The 26788-nt window shown below is 32.1% G+C and overlaps 2 protein-coding genes across 2 annotated transcripts; one reads left to right on the forward strand and one right to left on the reverse strand.

Annotated features, from left to right (window-relative positions):
• Window positions 1–5858: 5858 nt before the first annotated feature.
• Window positions 5859–10195, reverse strand: LOC119604845 (leucine-rich PPR motif-containing protein, mitochondrial). The gene is made up of 3 exons (XM_037957726.1): window positions 9038–10195; window positions 7555–8804; window positions 5859–7488 (listed from the first exon to the last, which is right to left on the reverse strand). Exons 1-3 carry the CDS (start codon window positions 10081–10083, stop codon window positions 6578–6580), a joined length of 3207 nt encoding a protein of 1068 aa, XP_037813654.1. The 5' UTR covers window positions 10084–10195; the 3' UTR covers window positions 5859–6577.
• Window positions 10196–24001: 13806 nt separating this feature from the next.
• On the forward strand, window positions 24002–25659 carry LOC119604854 (GDP-fucose protein O-fucosyltransferase 2). The gene has a single exon (XM_037957740.1). The coding sequence runs from the start codon at window positions 24112–24114 to the stop codon at window positions 25492–25494; it is 1383 nt and encodes a 460-aa protein (XP_037813668.1). The 5' UTR covers window positions 24002–24111; the 3' UTR covers window positions 25495–25659.
• Window positions 25660–26788: the final 1129 nt, after the last annotated feature.

The following is a 26788-nucleotide window of genomic DNA, read 5'->3' on the forward strand; positions in this document are numbered from 1 at the left end:
GTTTGAATTTGTTATACGAATCGGAATACGAAATAATGCACTAAAGTTTGCATTAACAAGTACAAAAGTAAAAGAGAAATGATGCATTAGTCCAAAATCACTTTACCGGAGTATTATAGCAGAAACATTTATCTTAATTTCTATTAAAAAGCAATCAATTTTAAAAAGTTTTCACAAAATTAAGGCAGTACAAATGGAATTTTAAATTAAATTTTTAAGATATGTTTTGTAAAATTACAAATTATTATTTCGTTGGTTAAAAAGCTGCCTCATCGCAATTGATAAAACTTTTTTAACATGAAATAATCTCTCTTCACATGAATCAAAATTTTCCTATCTGAACTTTCTTCGTTGTCGACTCAGCAAATACGAACAACATCTACTATTGTGAATGAACTTAAATTAAATGACAGAAAATGTCTATTTAAGCAAACGGTTAAATCCATAGAGAAACAGTTAAATCCATGTTTGTTCATAATAGAGGTGAATGGCGGCTATAATCTTCCGGTTGATACAACTGTTACTAAATTGACAATGTTTCCGATTAAGAATAGGGTCTTTGCTTAACTTATGTAGAATTATTATAATTACCTGGTTATTATTGTCTTCTTAAGAAATGTATACTTTTAAAGTACCCAAGCTTTTTTATTTAATTGTATTTCGTAAGATTAAATAGAGGGATGCAATTCTTTTGCTCGGAGAGAATTTTTATTTTTATTTTAAAATTTAAAATCTAAATTATAAAACTACCTCTGAGTTATTTATCGAACCCCGGTCAGGCAAGGATTGAATTGAAATTTTGAAAAGAGTACCTTTTTAGGCTAAAACTTAAACTAAACTAGACTATAGACTAGATTTAGACTAGACTATAGACTAGACTATAGACTAGACTATAGACTAGACTATAGACTAGACTATAGACTAGACTATAGACTAGACTATAGACTAGACTATAGACTAGACTATAGACTAGACTATAGACTAGACTATAGACTAGACTATAGACTAGACTATAGACTAGACTATAGACTAGACTATAGACTAGACTATAGACTAGACTATAGACTAGACTATAGACTAGACTATAGACTAGACTATAGACTAGACTATAGACTAGACTATAGACTAGACTATAGACTAGACTATAGACTAGACTATAGACTAGACTATAGACTAGACTATAGACTAGACTATAGACTAGACTATAGACTAGACTATAGACTAGACTATAGACTAGACTATAGACTAGACTATAGACTAGACTATAGACTAGACTATAGACTAGACTATAGACTAGACTATAGACTAGACTATAGACTAGACTATAGACTAGACTATAGACTAGACTATAGACTAGACTATAGACTAGACTATAGACTAGACTATAGACTAGACTATAGACTAGACTATAGACTAGACTATAGACTAGACTATAGACTAGACTATAGACTACACTATAGACTAGACTATAGACTAGTCTATAGACTAAACTATAGACTAAACTATAGACTAGTCTATAGACTAGACTATACAATTGGCTATAAACTAGATTATAGGATACACTATAGACTCGACTATAGACTAGAGTATACTATAGACTAGAATGTACTACAAACTGGTCGATGGACTACTATGTGGTCCATTTATCAAAAGTGTTAAGTTAGAAAAAAGTACTAAATTTTCCATGCCTGACTCCGGCCCTTATTTTGTTCAATAATGCAAAATATTCTTATGAACAGTCAAATTTTGTTTAAGGAAAAGAAAACATAAGTTTATTTCGTTATTTTGTTTTTAGATTATTTTTTTAATTTGATATTAATTTTGAATTTAAATTCTTCGACTTTGTTGTTGTTTTTGTGCTGTAATTTAAGTTTAGTTACTTAACTCATAAGAAAATTTAAAAAATACATATATTTTTAAATACAACACAGAGAAAAAATAATGTTTTCTTGCTTTTATATTTATTTAATAAAATTAAAATATACATATAGATAACTATATAAACTAATAATTATTAATATACATATAATAATCTTAAATTAAAATAAATTATATTTTTATTAAAACTAAAAACTGAATTAAAAGTATAAACCAATATATAAATATTTAAACAAAATAAAAAAACTCACTTTTTTAGATTAACTTGTATTACACCTTAAATTTAATAGAACAAAAAAAAAAAACAAAAGAAAAAAATAAATCAAATTTATAAGGCAAGAAAGCTTAAGTTTATTACTTTAAATAAAAATGAATATAATTATAAATATATATAAATATAATATAAAATAAATTTAAATAATTCTATATATACATATATAAAAATAAAATACAGTTTCTTAATATTTAACAAAATAAAATATTTAAAAAAATATATATATATTAATATAAATTTGAAAGATTGAAAAAAAAAACAAGTTAAATTTTAGTCCCTTATATAAATATTTTAATGTCCTAAAATAATATTAATAAAATTAATAGTCATGTAGATATGTATGTGTAACAATCAAAACAAAAAAATATAATAAATATTAACAAAAGAAAAATAAAAAATAAACTAAAAGAAAATAATTATATATTTAACATATATTCATAAATTTTTTTAAATAAAAAAAATTAATACAAACCTTTGCTAGATTTTCTTAAACTAATGCTTATACTCGATAATAATCCTACATTATAATTATTATTATACTAAATTAATAATAAAAAAATGAAAATTATAAAATTATTTATATAATAAAACAAGTCCTTATTTAAATATGTAACTGAATATGTTTTTGTTCTTTTCCTTATTTCTTTCCATAATGTAAATTATCTTATTTTGATTATTGTTTATTTGAATATGAAACTGAATTTCTTTTAGTTTTTATTTTGTTCTATATAAATTAAGAAAAATACAAATAATTTTCTATGGAAATTGTTAAGTTTTTTATTATTTTTTTAATAATTTTAATTGCATTTTCATATTTTTTTTGAAATAACGAAAACTGTTCCGGAAGTACTTTACTACGCTGCATGTTTTAAACATGCAACAATTTTAGCATTTGTTCTTAATAAACTATTACTAGAACAGGTACAAACTGAACCACTTAAGATTTTTGAACAGCTAGCATAGCACTCTGGATCTTTTTCTGTGGAACATTGTTCTGATTGTGGTTGTCGGTCCTTGATCATTGTTCGTTAAATTTTGAGTCGTTCTGGTGCAAAGAACGAAATGTTTTTTCTTGGGATTCGAAAGTATTTTTAAAGAGTTTTCAAAGAACTTATTCTTTGGCTTGAATTATACTTTGGTTCTAAACTAGTTCAGTGGAATATTTTTATGGTTACAAAGAACTTCTTAGAATCTATTAAAAATGTAAACAATTTAATGAAATATTCATATATTTGGGTGTTTACATAATATATCTTTAAATTATGGAACAACAAATATAACGGCATTAATAAAAATAATCACCCATATTCTGCATTTCAATTCGAATCGAAGTTTTATCCGCTTGTCAACTTTCGTATTCTCCATTTCGATTCGACACTCAATCAATCAACAATAAACAAAAAGTTTAAAAAAAGAAAGAACTGTTTCCAGAACCGTTCTATAGAACTATTGGATCTTCGCTCCGGAACGACCCGAGTCTTACTCGGCCAAAGATTCAAAGATTCTACCCAACGACACCTGTATCAACCGAAAGTTGATACAGCTGGAAAGAACTATCGGCCACAGTCGAACTGTTACAACAACTAGTGTCCATGAAACTTCCACAGAAATAGTTCCGAAAGTGACCAAAGGTGAAACTAATAAAAGTTCTCCTGGGTTCATTTACTGCGTCAGTCATCACTCGTGTTTGACTTTTTTTGCGCATCATATAAAAGTGTATTAGTGTTGCAAACTCATGCAATTGCGAACATACTGTGCTTCAGATGCCGCGGCTTATTGTGTGTTTCGATTTGGAAGAAATCTTTATCGAAGTCAATGCATACAATTGCTAATTTATATGCGCGGGCACTTGGCACAATTTAATTTAAAAATTGATTTACGGGATTTTTAGTATTTTTTCAAACTAAAATCCAAATACTTATACACCACATATGATTTGTTTGCGCATCATATATTTATGTGATGCACTTCCGAACGCACTGTTCATCAGATGTATTTCAAACTCTTCGAAAGTTTCTTAAATATCTTTGAAAGCAACAATATAAGTGAACTATTACTTACAAAATTAGCGATTGTGAATAAACAGTTCATAAAACTTTCATGTTTATTTATTCGGGCGATGATAGCAACAAAAATGAGTTTTATTTGCATAGTAAAAAGATTATGAAATAAACTGAATCCAGTGCCCCGTTTCTGTAATTCTCGCATAGAGAAAATCTGTGGAAAAATTCATGATCATCTTGTATAAAACAGGCAACTTTGTTAGAATGTCATGAAGGATGACAGACAGCTTTGTCTGAATATACAAAAAAAAATTGTCCTGGTTCATTCCAAAATAAGCCAAAGTTTGCCAATTTTAAGGAAGTTGATTCACAACAATTATGGCAAAAGTCATTAGTAATAATCACTAGGCTTTCATGATATGTTCTCAAAAGTCATTTAAGACCATTAAACCTAAAATAAATGGGATAAACAAATATTTTGTTTTCATTTTAGACTTTGTTTATCAACTACATTTATGTTTTTGCAAAAACATGTGTATTTTCTGTAAAATGTAATTTTCTATTTCCGTTACTTTTAAAAGTATTGCATACGTTTAGGCATAATATAAATATTGCCAATGAAAAGTAAGAAGAAGAAAATAATATAATTTCGCATGAAAGCAACATTTTCTAATAATTTATAATTTTAGTAAACAATCCTGGTAAACAATTTTTCGAACAAAAAAGTGTAATTTCGAACATAATACTCTCCTTTATCGTTGAAATTCGTTGGAAAAATTGTTTACAAATTTTCCAATTTGTTACTGTTTATGTCTTATGAAGATTCAAAGTTAGCACTTGTTTTAAGAGTTTCTCTCAAAGGCTTGCAGATTATTAACGTATATTTTCTAAGCTAGTTATCTGATTTAATAATCTTGGTATCAAATTAATTAAGGAATTCATTAATTTCACACTTATCTCTTCGGCTTTTCTATATTCTTTCTGTTTATGTTTCTTCTTAAAGGCAATCACAATCCTCTTGGGTCTTCGAGTGGATGTAAACCTTTTGGGTATACAAACTAAACTAAATAGGTTTTAAACAGGAATAATAAAATCTAAAACAGTCCTTGAGTCAAGGATATGTATGTATCTCAAAATAGGTATATTCCACTTTCATAAATTCTATACCTATCCTATATATTGTAACTAACAACGTATAAAAATCACAATAAGACCATAACGAAATTTCAAGAACATTAACTTTTAGTGAAATAACACAGGCCAACAAAATTTGAAACAAGGTCGAAACCCAGATATCAAGTTATGCTTTTCTAAAGTATTAAACTTCGCCTCAAAATATCTCCATCATATTAGGTTTTAGATATTGTTTCTTAAACATTGAAAAAATCCCTTTTTATGACTATATATCGAAAATCTGATGTGATGGAGAAATTCAGTGGTCTTTGGGTTTTAAATTTGTTGGCCTGTGTAATCCACATAATTATTTAATCCATGAATTCTTTACAAATCCTCAATTTTCTTGAGATTCCCTCATGATCCCATTTAAAATTTTAAAAATATAAATTTTTTGGTTTTGAATAAAATTCAATTTAATTTGATATCAAGATAGAAAAACAATTTTGTTTTCCCACAAAGAAACTTGGCTAAAATTATTGAAAGTGCTTTTTTGTTATACTAATAATAAAGTCTTATTTATATATTTGTTTTTTTTTTAACAAATTCAGTTTTATTTTAATTTTTCAAAATGTAAATATCTAAATAAGATTTATGAAAAATAATGCAGAAAAAAACTAAATAAAAATGATTTATATTTATGTTTATGTCTAAGATATAGTTAGTAATTTAATTATTAAAGAAAAAAATGATTGATTAATTAAAAATAAACAAACACAAAGAAAATAAATAAAAATTAAAAAAAATATATAATAATATAAACTAATATTGCTAAATACATAAATGATAAATGCATTAAATTAAAAATAATTAAATAAAAATGAAAAACTATATTAATTAAAACCAACAAAAATAATTTGTTTTTTTCTAATTATAACTTATTTAACGAAAACTATTGCAGAACTATGGTAAACTTAGGGGAAAACACATTCGTTTTAATGTGCCTTGAACAAATATTATGCCTTTGTCTTAAATATATATTTATTAAATGCTCGATTGACTGCAATTACTTCTTTGCAGTAACCCATGCATTCCTGAGTAGTTATATTATCCCCTAATAAAAGTCTCCATTACGCTAGTTAACCAAACCCCATTAGATTTTTAAAAGTCTGAATTTATATTTAAAAATTTCTTTATAATTAATTCTTTTCGTTTATTTTTCATTTAAGGTTTACAATAAAATATGTAAAAAATCAAAATTACTAAAAATAACTTTAAAACAAAACAAATAATTAATAAATGTTAAAGCTTAAACCACACGTGCTCTCAGAGCAATATTACTTGGTATTTCAATATTATTTACGTTCAAAAGTTTAACTATATTACGTAAAAATTCTTGTGACACCTTTAATTCATCGTCTTCTTCTAACAGGTTGTAAAGTTTAAGAGCTGCTTCATAATTATTCGCTTTAATAAAGTTATTCAATAGCATATTGTAAATATTTTGCTCATTGATGACACGATTTAAACCTCGCGCACCACGTGCCAAACGCAACAGCGTGCGAACAGCGCCTTCCTGGCCCAAATGTTCACAATTACGCAATAGAAGCTCTTCATTAATACGGAATTCAGGATTAATTAAAAGACGTCTCAGTTGATTGTCAGAGCCGGATTCAGCAAATGCCAACAGGAGGCCACTATTCATATTAACAACACCATGAATTTTAGTGACTATTTCGGTTATATCGCCCAAGAGTTTTTGTGCCTCCTCGGTACTACAGTTATATTTTTTAGATAGTTCCTCATCGCCATTGCACAAACGCACTATAAGAGAAAGTAATTCAAATTGTAGAGGCGTGTGTTTGAATTGTTGAGCCAATTGTTTGAATTCCATTATGGCACCGTTGATATCACCCCTCAGTAAACGTTCTCTAACTATGGGTCCTAATATGGCATTGTGGGTTCGACAATAACCCAATTTTTGCAAAAATGCATAAGTCTCACGGGTGAGATTACGTTCGTTAGGAAGATCTTTAGAAATGGCTGCTAAATGAGCCACATTCGTTAGCAAATTCCATATATTTTTTAAAATATAATCACCACCTATTATCTGGTGTTTAAGACTACGCTCTTCTAACAACTTTTTCGCAGTGTCCAACTGACCACATTTAACTAAAAGGGTGGCATAATCCACATGTTTGTGTTCATCAATTTGGAATCCTAAAAGTGTTATAAGAAATATCATTTAGAAATAAAAATAATTTACAGTTAATGCTGTACACTTACCTGGATAAGTTTGTTGCAATATTTTTAGACTTTCTTGTGCTTTAGCGAGATCCCCTAGTTTTGTATACATTTCAAATATGCTGGCTAACATACCAGGACTAGTCTGCACCTTTAACTTATCGCATTTGTTTTTAATTTCTACAGCACGTTCCAAACGATTGTCACGTACACACACCTGCAGTAAACGTCTGAGTACACCACGAGTATTCATTTGTTTTGCCTCCAATTCTACTAAGTGGCATTCTAATTCGTCGATATTCATATCACGAGGATGTTTTATAAATGAAGATGACATTACGGAACCGTCTTCTGTACTGTTGGCTAGAACTAAATTGCGTTTTGTCATTTCTTTCAATTTTTGATTTATTGTCGTCGAAACATCTGAAGTTTCACCATTGTTTGTTGTTAATATAGTTTGTAGAGCTGTCACTGCTGCTGGCGATATATGTAAACCAATTTTTTGCATTTCATTTAACAAACGCTGTATGCTAAAAAGATCCCCTAGCATACGTGGTTGAGTTGATAGTAGTTCAATCAAAAATTGTCCTACGAAATCCTGTTTTTGATCGATATTCTTATTGGATAAAGCATTGAGCAATTTGGCAAATTGATGATATCTTTTGGTGGCCCTCACATGAACAGCAACACTGCATAGCGGTGTAATAAGATCTGCAGTATTTATTTTAGTCGTATAGGCTTCAACGAGAGGGGTAACATCAAACCATTTGTTCTGCGTCAACATGTGAGAAACAATTGGCGTTAGTACCAAAGATGTCTTAAGGCCAGCATCTTCCAATTGCTTAAGTGCCACCTGAGGATTTGTTAAAATAATCGATAATCTGGGTAGAACATATTGCACTATCGTTTGATGATCACATTCAACTTTGAAATCTTGCATAATTTTCAATGTACGTAATATGCCCGATTCGTTGTGTCTTCTGAAATTATACATCATTAAAGGCCAAAAATAGTGAGGCCTTAGAGGTTGTTCTCGTTTTACTAAAGCCTCAAGTATGGGTAAAGCCATAGGTGGATTGCGCTTTAGCGCAATTTCCGCAGCTACATGCAGAGCACGCGTGTTTTTATTAGTATCTTCTAGTCGAGTGGCTATTTCTATGATTTTCGTTAGTTCACAGTCGGCTCTAAAAAGTGCGTGCAACAAAAATACTCCGTATGTATCAATATCTTGATTTTCTTGGAAATTAGGCTTTGGCAAAGTATCAATAATGCAGAGAGCATAATCCAGTTTGCTGCAATGGAAAATTGTTAAAGTATTTATTAATTGCAGCTGCAATAATCTTAAGATTTTGTGATTACAACTTTTCTTTATAATTATATATATTTTTTTAATTTGAAAACAATGTCTTCAGTATTATGGTATAATAGAAACCCTCAGTATGTGCATTTTGTGCAATATGATGCATACATTTTTGAGTTTATTTATACCTAGAGATTCCCGAATAACATGTTGATATATACTTACTCATTGTGCAATAACTCCACACATATTCTTCGTAGTGCTATTGGTACTTCTGGCCCTTTAAGGTAATCCGACTTAAACTCTTTTACCAATTGGCTAACAAATTCTTGAGAAATTTTCGAACACGCCGTTATGCTTTGCAACATTTTTATCACCTGATAGGACTTAAACTGTCCATGATATTGTTGCAATATATTTGATGCTTTTGCTTCATCTCCATTTTCCATATAAGCCACAATTAAGGTTGATTGTGTTTCTGTACTTATAGACAAACCAGTGGCATGCATACTATCTTGAACTGTTTGGCAACCGCTCATATCCTTGGCCCGGGCATGAGCTAACAGCAGAGAATTAAAATCGTGTTCCGTTAGAGCCATTTGTAAGGAACGCATTTCCGATAAGAGTTCAGTGGTTAATTTAACATCTCCATTAGCACCAGATACTTCCAGCAGCTGTGACAATATTTCATTAGGTGAGCCATTATGTTTTTCGTATTCTTGTAACAATATTTTATAGTCTTTTAAAGGAGCCCGATTGAATTTGAAAACTTGTAGCATAGTGTGGTAATGATCTTTTGTAATCTGATCAGACTGCTGTAGAAACTGCCAAATATGTTGAAAATATACAAGACGTTCGTCAGCCGTCAAAGAGGGCATTTCACAGCCACATAAATTCAAAAGAAATAATCCTTGTTCGTGGGTCAACTTCAAATTAGGATTTGCTTTAAGTACATCCATTAAAGGTTGTAATTGATCAATGCCTACGAAACCATTCCACTGATAAGCTGACTCCAGTTTGCCCATAACATGTTCAAAGCCATATTTTAAAGATCTATCAGCATGTTCCACAGGTTTAGCTTGTTGACTCGCATAACATACGCTGGATGTATACGATAATATTGGTTTTACTTGTAGCACTGTTGGTCCTCTCCCACAAATTTCCCCATAAGTTGCATAACTTCGGTTAATAGCCGCTTGTGTAGACAATCTCTGTGACAAAGTTTGCAATCTTTGTAGAGCTCGAATGTGGTGAATAGGTCGTATAAACATCGCGTTTTAATTAATACTTTTTACTTTAACAATTTTAAATAAAGGATCACAGTGTTAACTAAACCAGACAACAGAACCCTGCGCCGACAAATATTACCGGCGACGGCGTCTGATACCAAATATGTCGGCGGCTGCTTAAAATCGACTGTAAGCCGGCTAAGTTTTCAACTACGTATAGTTTTTAAAATTTCAACGATTTTTAATATAAACGGAATCCGAGAGATCAGAAAGTGGGATTTTGGAAGCAAATATATTGTTTATAACAACAAAACAGAGCAAGCACAAAAGTTGTGCATTCGCGTGTGGACTTTCAGCGTGTTAAGACGTATTATTGTGGATTTGTTAAGTGTATAGTTTGTCTCACTCTTACTTGTGCATTTTAATTTTGTCTTTTGTTCCGATTGTGTTTTTTACTGTTATAACTGTTAAGTGGAAAGGAAAATAAAAAACCACGTTGTGGTTTTTATCTTTTTAATTTTGTACATTCATTCTTATTTGGAATACATTCATTTTCATCACATTGATCAGTGGTTTCCTTCCTGACATTGCCGGGTGGGAAGAGGATGGCATCTGCCGGGGGCTTTAGCCCGCCGGAAGTTGACGATGGGCAGGAGAAGAGGAGGAAAATTCAGGAGACTCAAGAATCTAATGAGAACGAAATGGACTTGGCCATGGCAGTTACAGGTAAGTCGGTCTTAGCCTTGAATACAGTTCGGACGAAGAATAATAAAGATAAATTATCGGACGGAAATTCACATAGGGAAAGACCTACTTTTGAATCGACATATCGTTACGACAAGGATCATAAAGACCCTTGCATAGTGTATGTGGACTCTTATGACGATAAAGGTATGAGGAAATATTTGAATGCTATAACGGTGTGCAAGATGGTAATGGACTTTGGAATTGAACACATAGAAGAAGTCTCGAAGACAGGCTACGGTCGCTGTAAAATATTATTTAAGAATTTTTCCGCTGCTAACAATTTCATGGATGATTCAAGAATCAAAGAGAAGGGTTTGAGTCCTGGTATAGTTTATGATGTCCCGGTGGATATTTCTGAGGAAGATTTGGTGAAGGAAATTTTTTCTCCCATTGAGATACTGAAAATTATAAGAATCACACGCAGGCAGAAGAATTCAGATGGCGAAGTGTCCTCCACACCTACAAAGAATATTAAAATTATTTTCAAGGGGAACGAAATCCTTAGGGAAATTAATTACGGATACACGAAATTGAAGGTAAAATACTATATCCCTTTTGGTCAGTGCTAAAGATGCTACAGATTTAACCACTTTGCGCAACATTGTAAACAGACCTTTGAGCTATGTAAGAAGTGTTTTAACCAACATGAGGAGGAGGTAAACTGCCTAGATATGAGTTGTGTGAACTGCAGGGATAAACATCCTCCCACTTATAGGGACTGCCCGGCTCGGACTAAGGCTTATGCCATCAAAAAGCTAATGACTATCGAAAACCTGACAATTAAAGAGGCTAGAACACGTTTTTCCAATGTGTTTTCTAACCGTTTTGAGATTTTAGAAGATGTGGACGATTTCCCACCGTTGAGACTGTCCGGAAGCGCTGGAAACAACCGTAACTGACACCATGAAGCCATTAAAGAAATTCATAGAGTACTTCCTTATTCGAAAGCAGTTAAGATAAATATGAACAAAGCTAGAGAAGAGGCTAATGCGCGTAATACTATGAGAGAACATCAAGAAATTCTCAGTCAACATTCGGTCAATCTCGAGTATAATCGTCAGGGTTTGGGTGACAACACGAAACGTTCAAGCAATAGTGAAAAACGCGGCAAGGCCGGTCAGAGCGAATTGGACCTACTCGATCCCTCTGATAATCACAGCAAAGCTATAAATATTTTGGCCAAAGTGTCCCAAGACACTTCGAATATGATAACAGATTGGACAAGTGGCAAACTTAGTCAATAACACATAAGAAAAATCCTCCTTAACATGAGAGATAATTTAAATAAAGGTATGAATTATATAGACGCAGATAGGATTAACAAATCCATTATAAAAGATAAATTTTAAAGTTTAATATTTCAAAATGAAAATTTTACAGTTTAACATCCAAAGTTTGAAAAAGAAGGGTAACAAAGAATTATTGGAATTATTCATGAATAATTTCCAGATCGATATTGCTATACTATACGAAACGTGGTTACAGAACAACTCCTGTATCAGTCTTGCGGAATTTAATTTTATCGGAAAAATAGAACTGACGGCTTTGGTGGCGTTGGTTTTTATATGAGAAGACATATTAGGTATACAATAAACCCAATTGACACAAACGCTGATACTCTAGCTATTACCACCTTAAATCTGAGAAGAAACATAACTATAATTGTCAACTATAGCCCGCCTAGTATATACTTAGAGGATTTCGCATAGGAAATGAGAAAAATTTTTCTTTTCGCTCGTAGTAATAGAAATTTAACTTTTATCTGTCGTGATTTTAACGCTAAAGCTCTCCTCTGGAACCCTAACCAGGAGGATCATAAGGGGAAAATTTTGGAGGACATCATGTTCAACACTAACTTTCATTGCATTAATAATGGATCGGTAGCATACGTAACGGAAAATGTCCAACCTTCAGCACTGGATGTATCTTTTTGTAATCAATTAGATTCGGATATATTATGGAAGGTACATAATACAAAATTGACGGGTAGTAATCACCTACCCATTGTAATAGAAATCCTTAATTTACCAGTATCGTTTAAGAATAATATCATTCTAGATAAATCCAGATTCTTCTCTGAATTGGGCAGTTTGTAATAATATAGACGATTTTCAAAAAGATATTGAGAGAATTCGTAGACTTTGTACAATAAATGTCACGGAGAAAAACAAGTTTAAATCCAAAAAATGGTGGGATCCGTTGGCCAATAAACTTTTCGCTACTAGAAATTTGATGAGAACGAGATTCTTTAAGAATAAATCCCTAACTGACTTTGTAAGATTCAAAGAGGCTGGTTCCAAACTTGAAAATTACATATCGGAAAGGAAAAAAGAAGCTTTCGCTACTGTTTTGGAAGAATTATCACATCCTAATTCTATTAAGGATATGTGGAAGAAGCTTGCGCATCTGAAGAAGTACCAATTACCAAAGAATAGTAATAACTCCTGGAACAGTGAACAAAAGAAAGATTTTTTGAACATGATTGCTGGTCCCAACTCTATCCCGACTCAGGATCTCTCTAATTTCAACATTTCACCAAACAACGTACCTTTCTTATCCCTTGATGTATTTACTAAATACATTAATTCCAGAAACCCTGATTCAGCTAAAGGAGATGACGGAATCTCCTACAGAATGATCATAAACCTAAACCCAATCGAGAGGGAAAAACTTTTTAATATGATCAACGCTTTATGGAGAAATGGCACTATCCCTGGAAAATGGAGAAGGATCGATAATGTTTAAATGTCTAGAAGCTATGATAAAACCACATATTGAAGATCATAATGAGGCTAGAAGTATCATCCCGGACAGATCCTACGCTTTCCGAAAGAAAAGATCAACCGCTAATTGTGTAAATGACGTCATCAACACGGTATATAAAGCTAGGAATGAGGGCTATCAGGTGGTGGGTGCCTGCCTCGATATAGACAAGGCGTATGACAACACGAATCCCGTAATCCTTTGTGAAATGCTATCGAGTCTTGAATTCAATGATTACATTGTTAATTTCTTAAGATCCTTTTTGGGGGAATAGAACGCTAGTTCATGGTGACCAGGAGGTTAGTACAAATAAGGGACTTGCCCAGGGTAGTGCAATCTCTCCAATTCTTTTTAATATTTTTACAATTAAATTACATTCGATAGTGGATGATAGTACATTTCTTTTCCAATTCGCAGATGATTTTTTCGTTGTATGAATTGACAGAATCTTTGATAAAGCCAGATGTCTATTGCTGAATAAACTTATGGAACTTTCTAATTTATGTTCGAGTATAGAACTATCCTTTAATTTCGAGAAGACTAAAGCAATACATTTTAACAACAGACCTAGAACAATGAATCTTTCCGTTGGATCAATTTCAATACCGGAAGTTAACTCAATTAAGTATTTGGGGAGAACTATTGCTTGTAACAACTCATCCATGAATCATATAAGATCAGTCTTTGGTAGTATCAACAGAACTTGCAATTTTTATCGGATCTTGAACCACAGGAATAAAGGAGTTTCCCCTCTTCGTGCTATACAGATCTATCGTGCCTTCATAAGACCTCGCATCGAATATGCAGTATCCTCCTTTGCAAACCTGGGCAAAACGGCGCTGAATTTTATAACGACCCAGGTAAATGTTTTCCTTAGACAAGGTCTGGGATTACTAAGATCGACTCCAACTCACATTCTCTATCACATGGCAGCGGAGCTACCTCCAAAATATAGATTCGTGATGGTCACTGCAAGAGAAATCCTGAAATCGTTAATGTACAAACTTCCTATTTCTTCATACATAGACGGCCTTCTCGGTGTTAATACAAGTATAGCTGAAATATACAGACAATATGATTTTATCTTCAAGGATATAGGTAATCTCAGCGATTTTGTGGGCAATTGTGCACATGTATCTTTTCAACTCAACTTTTTTAAGGGTATGTAATCAGCCTGTTTTTGGAAAAAATTAATGAAATGGTAAATAATGAATATGAGATCTTCTTTACCGATGGCCGCCATAAATGCACACAAGAATGGTTTACCCAGTAATTGAATCAATGTTAAAGGGCGAATGGGGCACAGAATACTGCCGGTTGAAGATCACTAAATGCGTCGATTATGGTAAGTTTTTCCCTAGGACCTCAGACAACTTTTGGACGGCGGACTATAACGTTGACCCAACTTACTTCAAGGCTTCCGACTTGAGAATGATAAACAGAATTTTGAGCGGACATACTTATTGTGGCCAAACACTGAGTAGAATGGGTGTCTCAGTTTCTGATATTTGTACTAGTTGAAATTGTACTGAGGATTCAGCTCACATCATTTTTAAATGTCATAAATATGAGAATCAACGGAGCAATTTTCCTTCAATTAGTAGACACAACCAACTTTATGAATTCATTGAAAGCGAGGGGATGGATAAAATCACTCATATCATTGAGTTTCTAAAATCCATAGATTTAACACTTTAATGAGGTTTTTTACGGAAGTTATATATGTATAATCTTATATATACAAAGTAAATATTTTGATTTGTATCTATATCTCTATTGTATCTATATCGTCATCATCATCTCATTTACTCATTATGATATTAGAACATATGAGCTAGTTTTTTCTAGCTAAAATTGGTGATGGCGTTGTATAATTTTTAATTACAGGCCAAATAAATCTTAGTTTTGTAAACTAAGTAACTTAAAAAACAAACAAACAAAAGTTGTGTTAGAAATTATGCAGGGATGGATAAAAAATTCTTAAAAATTAAAAACAAATCCTTTATTTATTCAGTAATAAAAAAAGCCAATTTGGGCAAAATAATATTACACAGTCCTGTCTGTTCTGTAAACCGAATCCGAGTAAATTTCTCGTTTAAAAATGAATTCGCATAATTTTTCTCGTTTTAAAACCGAGTACACAAATCTAGTGGAAAGTAAATCGAATGTAATTTTATTCTAATAAATTAAATAATTATTTTCTGCGTTTTTTAAAACAATTGTAACTAAATATAAATGCTATGGGCATTTTAATCTCTTTTTCATATAAAAGCTGTGTTCGTTTACTTGTCATGTTTGCAGGTTTTTACCAGAAATTGAACAAAATTGAGAAATAATCATGGATATAATAATAGTTTTCTCTTTGCCAGAACTTGTCGGTTTTAGCCAGAAATTTTTTCCTGGCAAATAAAAAAAAAAATGTCAAATAAATTATTTGTTTAAAAAGTACATTGAAAACAAATAAATGTTTGAAATTTTTTATTTCTTGAAAAAGAAATTCAGTTTTTTCTATTCCCGTACTTTTTACAAGTACGAAGAGAAAATTCATTAATTCTCTTTAGCCAGAAAAGTTCTGGAACAATGCTAAAATATGTTTATTTTTCTAAATTCTACGTTCAAATAAAAATTCGATTTGAAGAACACCAAATTTTAAAAGTTTCAACAAATGAAATAGGTCCACTTAGGGATAATGAGAACCAAAACAACATCAATTAAACATTCAATCAAAGAGATTGAAAAATATTCCAAAAGTTTCACTTTAAAAACATTATTAGAGTGTATGAAAACTCGCAACTCTAAAGGAGGATTATTCCTATTTAAGCGCTAATTTCTTTATGATTAAAATAATTAAGAAGTAATAGTTATATTCGGCAAATCATATGTCAGTCTATGTTAGGCAGTTGCCGCGTGCACATCAATTTCGCTCGTGTCGGTTAATTAACATCTGTCTGTTGCTAACTCTTCGAGTTTTATTTTTCTCTCCCGAATTTGTTATCGTGAAGTAATTTTTATTGGTTTACGGTTTTTTCGACAGATTTTTTGGTTGGTTCCTTTTTTTGTGATTATGAACGGGGTTCACCCCCCAAATTACAACCGGTTTCGTGAGCTTGGCGAAACCGGAAGGTCAAAGCCGGATAGTTAACATGAATTCTAATATTCCAGTAACTGATAGCAACATTGATGACGACCACTCAGTAAAATGAAACAGTAAACATGTTGATGGATAAGAAATTAACAAAGGAAGGTATTATAATGGACATCACGGAAAGTTTGGATGTAAATAGCCCTCCGAGAACTAATAGAATAAATTCTGAAAATGAAAGAAGAAGATTTTGCAGATGACAGAAATTTAGTGATTATGAAGGATGGATCTCCTACTTTATTGAATACAAGGAACACTCTGACCTCTGTAGACGTTTCTATGTCAAGTGCCGGAATCGCTCCCCATTTGAATTGACCCATGCCGGAAGTTGGGAATCATTTTCCCACTCGTGTCTTTAATAATATGGATTCTCATTTTAAACGATTTTCACCACGTTTTCAGGAAAGGAATGCTGACTGGGCCAAATTTTCTGAAAGAGCCTTGATAATTGAATCTCATTTTGAGAAATCCTTCAATGCTAACAGAGAAGCCGCCCAAATCAAACGTGTATTCAGAAAAATAGCTAATGAAATCATTTCTACTAGTATTGAGCCCACGGCCAATCATAGTACAATCTGGTTTAATACGGAAATTGCGAAACTGATTCGTATAAGGCAACAATTCGGGAAAATGTTTAAGAGGCATCGTAATAGAACAAATGTTGAGGAATACAGAAGAGCTTGTGTTAAGGTCAAAAGGGAATGCAGAATTGCTAAAAGACTTACATGGGAGAATTTTTTTAATTCCTTAAGTCCAGCAATGGACACTAAATACCTGTGGAATAAGATAAGAAACTTGAATTCAAACAGAACTTGTATCTTCCCTAACTTAATTGTAGATGGTACCAGTTTATCACATCCTAAGGATATTGCTGATAAATTTGCCTTGTTTGGAGCTCACTTAGTTCGGATGATACTTTTGGTCCTGATATAGTAGCGGCCAAAAGAAACTTTGCCATTGAAAACCTACAGAAATCCAATCGAAATTATGAGTTAATTGGTGCTAAAATAGAACTTGTGGAACTTGACGAAATTTTGAGAACATTAAAGGGTTCCACTCCAGCGCAGGATAAGATTACCTATGCGATGGTTAAAAATGCTCCCGATAGCCTGAAATCTCGCCTATGTGACCTTTACAACGAAATCTTGACCAGCGGTGTCTTTCCAGATGATTGGAAAACTGCAATTTTGGCACCCATTCCAAAGCCTGGAAAAAATCCAAATCAACTTGAAGGATATCGTCCAATTTCTTTGTTACCCGTTTTATCGAAAATATTTGAGAAAATATTGGCCAAACGATGTGGAATTATTTCGAAACTTCAACACGCATTCATACCTAGACACGGTGTCCATAGTATTTGTCATCAACTTGAAGAACAATTGCGACATAACCTGAAACATGGCAAACACTCTGTAGTCCTATCGGAGGACATTGAGAGGGCCTTTGATAGAGTTGTTTCTACTTATATTCTTCTGGAACTCAACGAATGGGGTATACCTACAAAAATTTTGAAAATTTTGTTATCTTTTCTCCGGAACTGAAAGATGGTGATTAAAGTTGATGGTTATTTATCCTCCGAAGAGGAGCTGTAGTTCCGGCGGAGAGTCAAAGTACCGTAATTTGCACAGATAGCTTAAGCCCAACAATGGCTTTGAAGAAAAACCGAAATGGATTATACGATAACATTTTGCAGCAAAGAATAGAACAACCAATTTTAATTCTCTGGATTCCCTCTCACATTGGAATATAGGGAAATGAACATGCCGACAAAGTAGCTAAAAGGGCTATTAATATTGCGCTCCGTGTTTTCCTAAGGCTATAACAAACACTTTCAAGACATTACGAAAGGGGCAAAATCCTGTATCTATAAGACCCAAATACAATAACACATTGACATGAAGCCAATGCGTGACGTTAGCACGCTTAAGGGTGGGCAAGCTATTTTCAACACTAAATGCTATTATGAGAAAAAGGAGCCCCCTAAATGTACTCTATGTGATACAATTCTTACAGTTTCTCATATACTTGCCGAATGTCCGAAGTCCAAGATCAATGAACCACTGGAACGTATTCTTGACTGTGAAGATGGATCTTTTCTGGCCACAATACAAAAAAGTTTACGGAAGCACAATATTGATGATATCTGAGACCATTTTCTATTTTCGAAATTTAAGATTTTTTTATTATTATTTAAACCCAATGAAAATTTTATTAACTTCCATTTTTTTATATTGTATTTATTTATTATTAAGATTTATTTCTCCTTGTAGATAACGCCAACACCAATTCTGGACAACCAATGAATTGAGTTATGATGAAAATTTTCTTGATTCCGTTATCTTCCAAGAATTCCTCCTATGAATTATGGTTCAATAGGTCAGGAAAGTTAGATCTTTGAGCGTTGTAAATTGTACATTTGAAAACAATATGGGAAATATCCTCGATCTCATTGCATATTTCACGAAGATTTGACTGAACAATGTTTGCCAATGTTTCCTCGCAAAAAGCGTGACCAGACAGTATTCTACTAGCAAGTTTCAGATCAGCAAGTCTAATGTCGTCATTATTTATGTTCGAAAAACATGGTTGTCTATTCACTGTAGGAAAAATCTTCCCATTACTAATACCTTTAGTCAAGCGTAATCTGTCATATTCGTTTTGCCCGTCTACCCTAACCATCAATTGTTCTAATTGCATCTAAGTATGTCCAAGCCACTTCAATACAAGCACCATGCCTAATTGCCTCTCTAGCCATCTAGTCCACTAATTCATTGCCAGCTATGCCGACATGACCAGGAATTAAATGAAATTCAACAAGGGAGACATTGGAATATTAATAACGCTAATTTCTCAATACCATGATCAATAGCAAAATCAATGGCTTTATCAATAGCTAATAACTCAGCAGTAGTAGAAGAAAGAATCTTGTGTGTGTAAAATGAATTGGCTATATTGTCATCCTGACGCGAGAAGGCAAATCCAGTAGAAGTCTCAGTAACTGAACCGTCAGTATACAGAATATCGAAATCTTTTTCTTCGATAACATTATCCTTCTCTCTGAATAATAATTGTACTTCTTCCTTGCTTGCCTCTAATTTTGAATTTAAAATTCCTTATAGAAATTCATAAATACAGAGATTTTCTCCTTATGTGGCGAAAATTTAAAAGAGCCCATGTCTTTAAAAATAAATTTATATTGATTAGTATTGATTGTCTCCGAAATACTAGTATCCAGGACCATATCCGAATTACAAAGCTGGTCAATTATTGGGAATTCAAATGTAACCGCCTTTGCTATTTCCTTTGCCGTAGTGATAATAAATCTATATTTAGGTGGTAATTCGGCTGCCATGTGGTAGATAACATGGGAGTAGATCTAATCAGACCAAGACTTCTTCTAAGAACATCATTTGTGTATACGTAAATCTTGCCAACGGCTTTTTTGGAGAGATTGGAAAAGGACGACACAGCATACTCAATTTTGGACCTTGTATAGGTTTTATATAATTTTAAAGCCCTCGCCGGAGAGATACCAAAACGACAACTACTCAAAAATTTAATAAATTTGCACGAATTCTTAGTATTATTCACAATTTCTGTTGCATGTTGAACCGAAGAGTTATTAGCAGCTATAACTCTACCAAGATATTTAATGAATGAAACTTCTGGTATTGGAATGTTGTTCAAAGATAAATTCAGAGTTCTCGGTCTTCTACTAAAGTGTATAGCATTCGTTTTCTCCGGATTAAAATGAAGATTACCTTCTTTGCACATATTATCAAGCACCTTTATATTCTCCAGTAACAGATCTTTTGCCTTAGAGAAATCTTTATCTGCATATATTAAGAAGAAATCATCCGCAAATTGGAAGAGGTGAACATTTTCCGATGAAATTTTATGTAGATCAGCCGTGAATATATTGAAAAGCAAGGGAAATAAGGAACTAAGGAACTGAGCAAGGCCGTTATTGATCCTCACTGTCTGTTCCCCCATCACAAGTAATCTTTCCGATAGAAATGCATCTATCCAGTTAATTATATGCGGATTTTTTCCATTTTCTTTCACTATGTCAATACAGATACTAATAACATGATTGCCATTTTTCTTGAAAGTCTCCACTAGATTTATCACATCATTAATGCAGTTTGTCAGGGACCTTTTTTTCCTAAAGGCATATGATCTTTCAGGAATTATCCTCGTTCCATTTAATTGTTCTTCTATTTTCAATCTTGACAGGTGTTCCAGAGCCTTTACAGTAACAGACATGAGGCATACAGGTCTGTGATTTTCAATTAAAGATATATCCTTGTTCTTCTTAGGGACCGGACACACTCTTATCTTTCTCCAGCATTCAGGAAAAAGAGGAGTTAAAGCAGCTTATTATAAGGTTGAATACAGCTTTTCTGTTCTCTTCTGAAATATTTAGTAAAATGCGATATGAGATTCCATCAACTCCCGCAGCTGAATCAGGATTTCTGGTAACTAAAAATTTCACAAAGTCGTCGTAATTTTTATATTTTTTAATATTAGATAACTTTCTCAAAAGTGTTTTCAAATCAGTAGGTCTTGAAATTTCTTCCAAAAATTGATTAAATGATGTTTTCTTCCTCTCAGAGATGTGAGTCTTGAGTTTATCTTCTGCATTCATATATAAATCTTCTGCTTTCTTTGTCAGGTGATATTTTTTTCTCGCAGCATTTCTCAATCGGAATAATTTTGATGCCTCTTCATCCCACCAATGTTTGGCTTCAGCCAGTATTGTGTTACTTTTTCTAATAATTTCCACTTCCTTCTGCATATCACTGAGATTATCACCTATATTAGCCACTAATAACTCAGAATAAAATTGTTTCTTATTCAGAATCTTTTTACAACCTCTTCGTTCAAAGGAATCCTTTAATGAAATAACCACAGGACGATGATTACTATTTGTTATTTTTATATTTAGCGCTGACCATTCATAATCACAATGCAAATTGGAACTAAAAGTGACATCTAATGTAGGAGGAGAGCATGATGCCGTGGAATTTGTTGGACTGCCATCATTTAAATACAGAAGACCATTATCATTAACAATGGATTCCAAAATTAAACCCTTGGGATTCTCTAAACCAATTCTCCATAAAGGGAATTATTCATTTCAATAGAAAAATCGCCTTCAGAGATGTTGGGCGGACAATAGACACAAAATATGTTAATGTTCTTCTTTAAATTTAATGTTGTTATTGCCAAAATATTCTTCGAGGTTTGATACTTTAAAATACTGTACTTTATTTCCTTGTGTATGTAGAAACCTACACCTCCAAAACCTCCAGTTCCCAATATTTGGGTAAATTATAGGAAAATGAAATCTCATTATCCTTCACCATCTCACGGTGTTTTCTCATTGTTTCTTGGGAGTTCATAATTTCTCTCTGACGATTTAAATTAATTTTAACAGCCTTAGCATAGGGAATTATATTATGGACATCTTTCACCGCGTCCTGATGATTGTTCCTTAATCTAGTGGATGAGTCTTGAGTCAGTGGAGGGAATTGAGTTTCGTCATCCTCCAATATTGAGAATCTATTAGAAAACATATTAGAAAAAAGTTCACGGGCCTCCTCTTCCTGAGTTCCTCTTCTGAGAGTTCCGTGGGAATGTCAAAAATTATTGCCACTTTAGATACAAAATGAGCAAAAATTTTAACCGATAAACCGAGTTCAGACAATCTCTTATCTTCAGCCAAATCATTAGCAGCTCTAAAATTCTTAAAAACAACCTTACATCTACCAAAACCAATTTTTGCCACTTCCAATACATCCTTGTAATTGATTCAATATTCTACAAACAGTTATACCATTCAAGTATATTCTTATCCCAGATTTATCGAAAGCATCAACATACACAAAAAATGCTCTCTTGTGAGTTTCGTCATATCTATAAATTGGTTGTTCAATTTTCATTTTGTCATTCCGTCCTTTGTCCGAAATTATCATTCTGTCCTTTGTCCGAATTTTCCCTAGTCTTGTCTAGCTGATCTGACTTACCCTCTGTATTTGGCGAATTCATAGGTACCGTGTCCTCTGGTTTGTTCTTCTTTGGTTTTTTTCCACCATCAGGATTATCCCGTTTACGTGCCGGAGTGCCCTCGGTATCACCCATCTTCCTTTTTTCCACCAAAATTCACCAATTTAATCTTCACAGATATATTAATTTATTAACTTTTTATGTGCATATGGTCTAGTTACCCGGCGCATTTTTATATATTTTATAAATTAATTTATAAAGTATATTTGAAATAAATAAATAATAAAAATATGTCGTAAAAAAGCAAATTTCGGAAGTGGTCATATACATATGTATATGGACTTTGATCATTAGATTAATAAGAACGTCAGCGTGATTTTCGGAATAGGGACTTAAATGTAGGATTGGGTCAATTATGGACCATGTTCTGCATAATTTAAAGTATTTTTTTAATTCTACCATAATTGTATCATAGTGATAACTTTTGGAATAATGTATTAGCTATAAATTGATTTTCGAAATAGGGACTTCAATGAGGGATTTGGTCAATTATGGACCAAGATCTCCATAATTTAATATATTTTTTTTAATTCTACCATAATTGTATCATAATGCTAAACTTTTGGAATGATGTATTAACTATAAATTGATTTTCTGTAAGAGGGTTACATTGGCGGACCGATCCTCAAAATTTCAGGTTTCACAAATATTGGTTTCGGTTCCTAAAAAAGTTTTTTTTTTTGTCGAATTCCATTATTACATCTACATTTGAAAGCCATTTTTGTGCGTTTTAGTCATTATCTGAAGAACATCTCATATGGGTTTAGGGTGAATTATGCTTCGATCGTCATAGAATTTGGTAGACTTATTTTTGTTCCGCCAAATCTCAATGAGCGGCTTTTTATTAGATAAAAGAAAACTTGCTTAAATGAAAACAAATTAATTTTATTTTGTAAAAATCCTTAAATTTAGCGAAAGCGTTCTGTAAATTATATAAAACATGGAAAAATTTTCAAGACGTATTAATCTTCTTTTGTATTTTTTTTATAACGGTTTTTCTTCGAAATTATAATATTATTTCATGTATATTTGTTTTTGTTTCGGATCTAAAATACCTCGAGTATGATACCAACACTGTAAATTATGATTAAAATCGAGACATGTCGTCAAACGCAAAATCTCTACATCTACAGCCCTGCTGATATAAGGGAATAATAATTAATTAATTAACTTGAAAATTGGCATCTCTATTCATGCGGGTATGTTCAGTGTTTTTAATAGATAAGAAATAAATGTAAACAAACATTAACCAGATGTTTTGTACCAATCTTATCTCTTCATGAAATTACAACCGGAAAAACTCAACAATAGTAATTTCCAATGTTTTAAATTTAGTTTAAATAACTAAAATGATCAGAGTAGAGTGGTGCGTAGTTGTTTTATTGTTAATATATGTGAATATTGGAAATGCAACTAAATCTACATGTTTGGGATTTGATAAATGGCTGAAATTTATTTCTCAACAGCCTCAACCACCTTACTGTCCTTTTACAACTGAAAATAAAGATAATGTCATATTTTTGCTGTATGACGTAAATCCTCCGGAAGGATTCAATTTACGTCGCGATGTGTATATACGTTTGGCCGTTTTCATGCGTCATTTACAAGCAACACCTGGTTATGAAAATGTTCGTATTGTTTTACCACCTTGGCGTAGATTGTACCACTGGAAGTCTCATCATATAGAACAGGATAATGTGCCGTGGCAAAATTTTTTCAATATAGAAAGTTTAAAACGTTATGCACCCGTTATGGATTTTCCAGAATTTCTAGCAGAATATAAAAATTTCGGAGTAGAAGAAACTTTTGGCTTACCTGTGCACAAAGTTTTGCAGTTAAGACATTTTAAAGATATGTTTGAAAATGGAGTGTTTAGAGATAAATGGGAACTAAGCAATGAATGCCCCGAAAATCCTCAACTATTACAGGGATCATTTTTGAAGGAATCTCCTCTTTGGATAAAAGACCCGAAAATACAATGTGTCAATTATCAGGGTAGTGCAAACCTTCTGAAACAGGTTATTAATCGTATAACAAAAGGTTTGGAAAACGATAATCTGCCTAAAGTTATAGCCATTTTAAACGCTGAAATAGTTTTACATGAACACTGGGCTGATCGAGAATTTTGGAGAGCTCGCCGTTCCATGCGTTTTGCGGACAACCTTATGAAAATTGCGGCGGATTTTCGTTGGTCTAATTTCAATAGTTATGATAAAGTAGATAATGTGCAAAGACCTCCTATGTGGGAATATGAAACTCCCAAACATAAAGGCAAAGCTTTGGGAGGTCCATACTTGTGTGTTCATTTGAGGCGTGGAGATTTCTTATATGGCCGTGAAAAAACCACGCCTACTTTAAAATCATCTGCGCTACAAATCAAATACTATTTACAAAATCACAATCTCACCACAGTGTTTCTAGCGACGGACGCTACAGCGTTTGAAATAAAAAATCTAAAATCATACATTCCCCGCTATCGTGTAGTTCGTTTCACAGCAGAGAATCTATATCAGAAATCTCTAATTAAAGATGGTGGGATTGCCATCATAGATCAAATCATATGTTCACATGCTCATTTTTTTATCGGTACCTACGAGAGTACATTTACCTATCGCATCTATGAAGAACGTGAAATATTGGGTTTTCCCAGGGATCGTACATTTAATACGCTATGTAAAAAATCTACTATGGAAAACTGTTTGCAAAATTCAGTCTGGCCGATTGTATATTAGTTTAAGGATAAAAAATTATCTCAATTAAAAAATAGTGATAAAATATTAATTAAAAAAATACTCGTTTGCATGTGGTGATAATGATGATTACTGTATGTACTTGTAAGTTAAATGCACAATTTATAGCCTATATAAATAAAAGACTTTGTTATGAAATAAGTTTTATATAAGTGTATTTTTAAATGTTAAATAAGTATAAATTAATATGGTGTTCAGAAAAGTAAAGTTTTTTTAAACACAAATCTAAAAGGTAAATTTAAAACTGAAAGAAAAACTAGAAAAATTGTTATAAATAACAATTGTTGTAAAAAATTAAATATACAATAAATTAGACGAAATGCTTAATAAATCATTAATTACCCATTTTTTGAAAATACACATATTATTATAGTTATTAAAACTATTTTCGTTTTCGTTAATAATCGATCAATTATAAGTTATGAATATATCGCACATTTATTTCAATACGAACTAACTAGAAGTCTAGTATTTAATTAAGTAAATGATGGATATTTTAAAAAGTCTATAAAGCTACATTGATACATTGAAAGTACTTTAAAGTTTACAATTTTGAAATTATTTTCAAAATTTGAAAGTTCGAAATTCATAAAAATGGTTTAATTAAAAAAATAAAACTATATTTTTAACAACCATCAGTATTTAAGAAGAACTTAAATCAATTATTGCTTTCTAACATATAATTGCATTATCATCAGGTGGATTCATGGCTACCATATATCAGCCTATTCCCAATAGGAGAACTGGTTCAAAATGTTATTACAAACCAGAGATAAGTTTACAAAGTTGAAAGAAACTTGCTTTGAAATTTTGCTTTCCATCCACTGTTTTAGTATAAGCAATTACAAATGAATTTTGACAAGCAGTTTGTATGAAAAACTTGCAGGTATAACCATGATATTTTTAAATCATGGGTGTAACTGCAGAGTGAATAAAGATTTTTTAAAAGTAACTGATGGTGCCAGTGTTACCAATAAAAGACAACTTTATTTGAGTTGCCATTCGTTTAAATTTATATTTTGACTTTTTGTCGAAAAGTCGACTGTTCATAAAATGCGGAAAGTCGATTTTATAAATAAGAGTTGAAATAGTCCGATTGGTTTGTTAGGGAGTCAATTCAATAATGCTTCTATATTTATGCCCTGCATCACTATAGTGGGGAGACTGTTATCGTTTGTGCTGATATTTATAACGCAAAAAAATATTGGTACTCATGATAATTTGGCACTTACGCCTTTTTTGACCACAGGACATATTAAATATGGTTAAAATTTAG

This window comes from Lucilia sericata, unplaced genomic scaffold (genome assembly GCF_015586225.1).
Source record: "Lucilia sericata isolate MDLA Ls3-8-SP2 unplaced genomic scaffold, ASM1558622v1 Contig000438F_arrow, whole genome shotgun sequence".
In the NCBI taxonomy this organism is placed as follows: domain Eukaryota; kingdom Metazoa; phylum Arthropoda; class Insecta; order Diptera; family Calliphoridae; genus Lucilia; species Lucilia sericata.

Excerpts from the sequence above, each read along its gene's own strand:
- LOC119604845 (XM_037957726.1), bottom strand. The coding sequence starts at position 10,083 with ATGTTTATACGACCTATTCACCACATTCGAGCTCTACAAAGATTGCAA. Across the intron at positions 8,805-9,037 it reads GTGGAGTTATTGCACAATGA|CAAACTGGATTATGCTCTCT; the intron begins GTAAGTATATAT and ends TTTCCATTGCAG. Across the intron at positions 7,489-7,554 it reads ATTGCAACAAACTTATCCAG|GATTCCAAATTGATGAACAC; the intron begins GTAAGTGTACAG and ends TAACACTTTTAG.
- LOC119604854 (XM_037957740.1), top strand. The coding sequence starts at position 24,112 with ATGATCAGAGTAGAGTGGTGCGTAGTTGTTTTATTGTTAATATATGTG.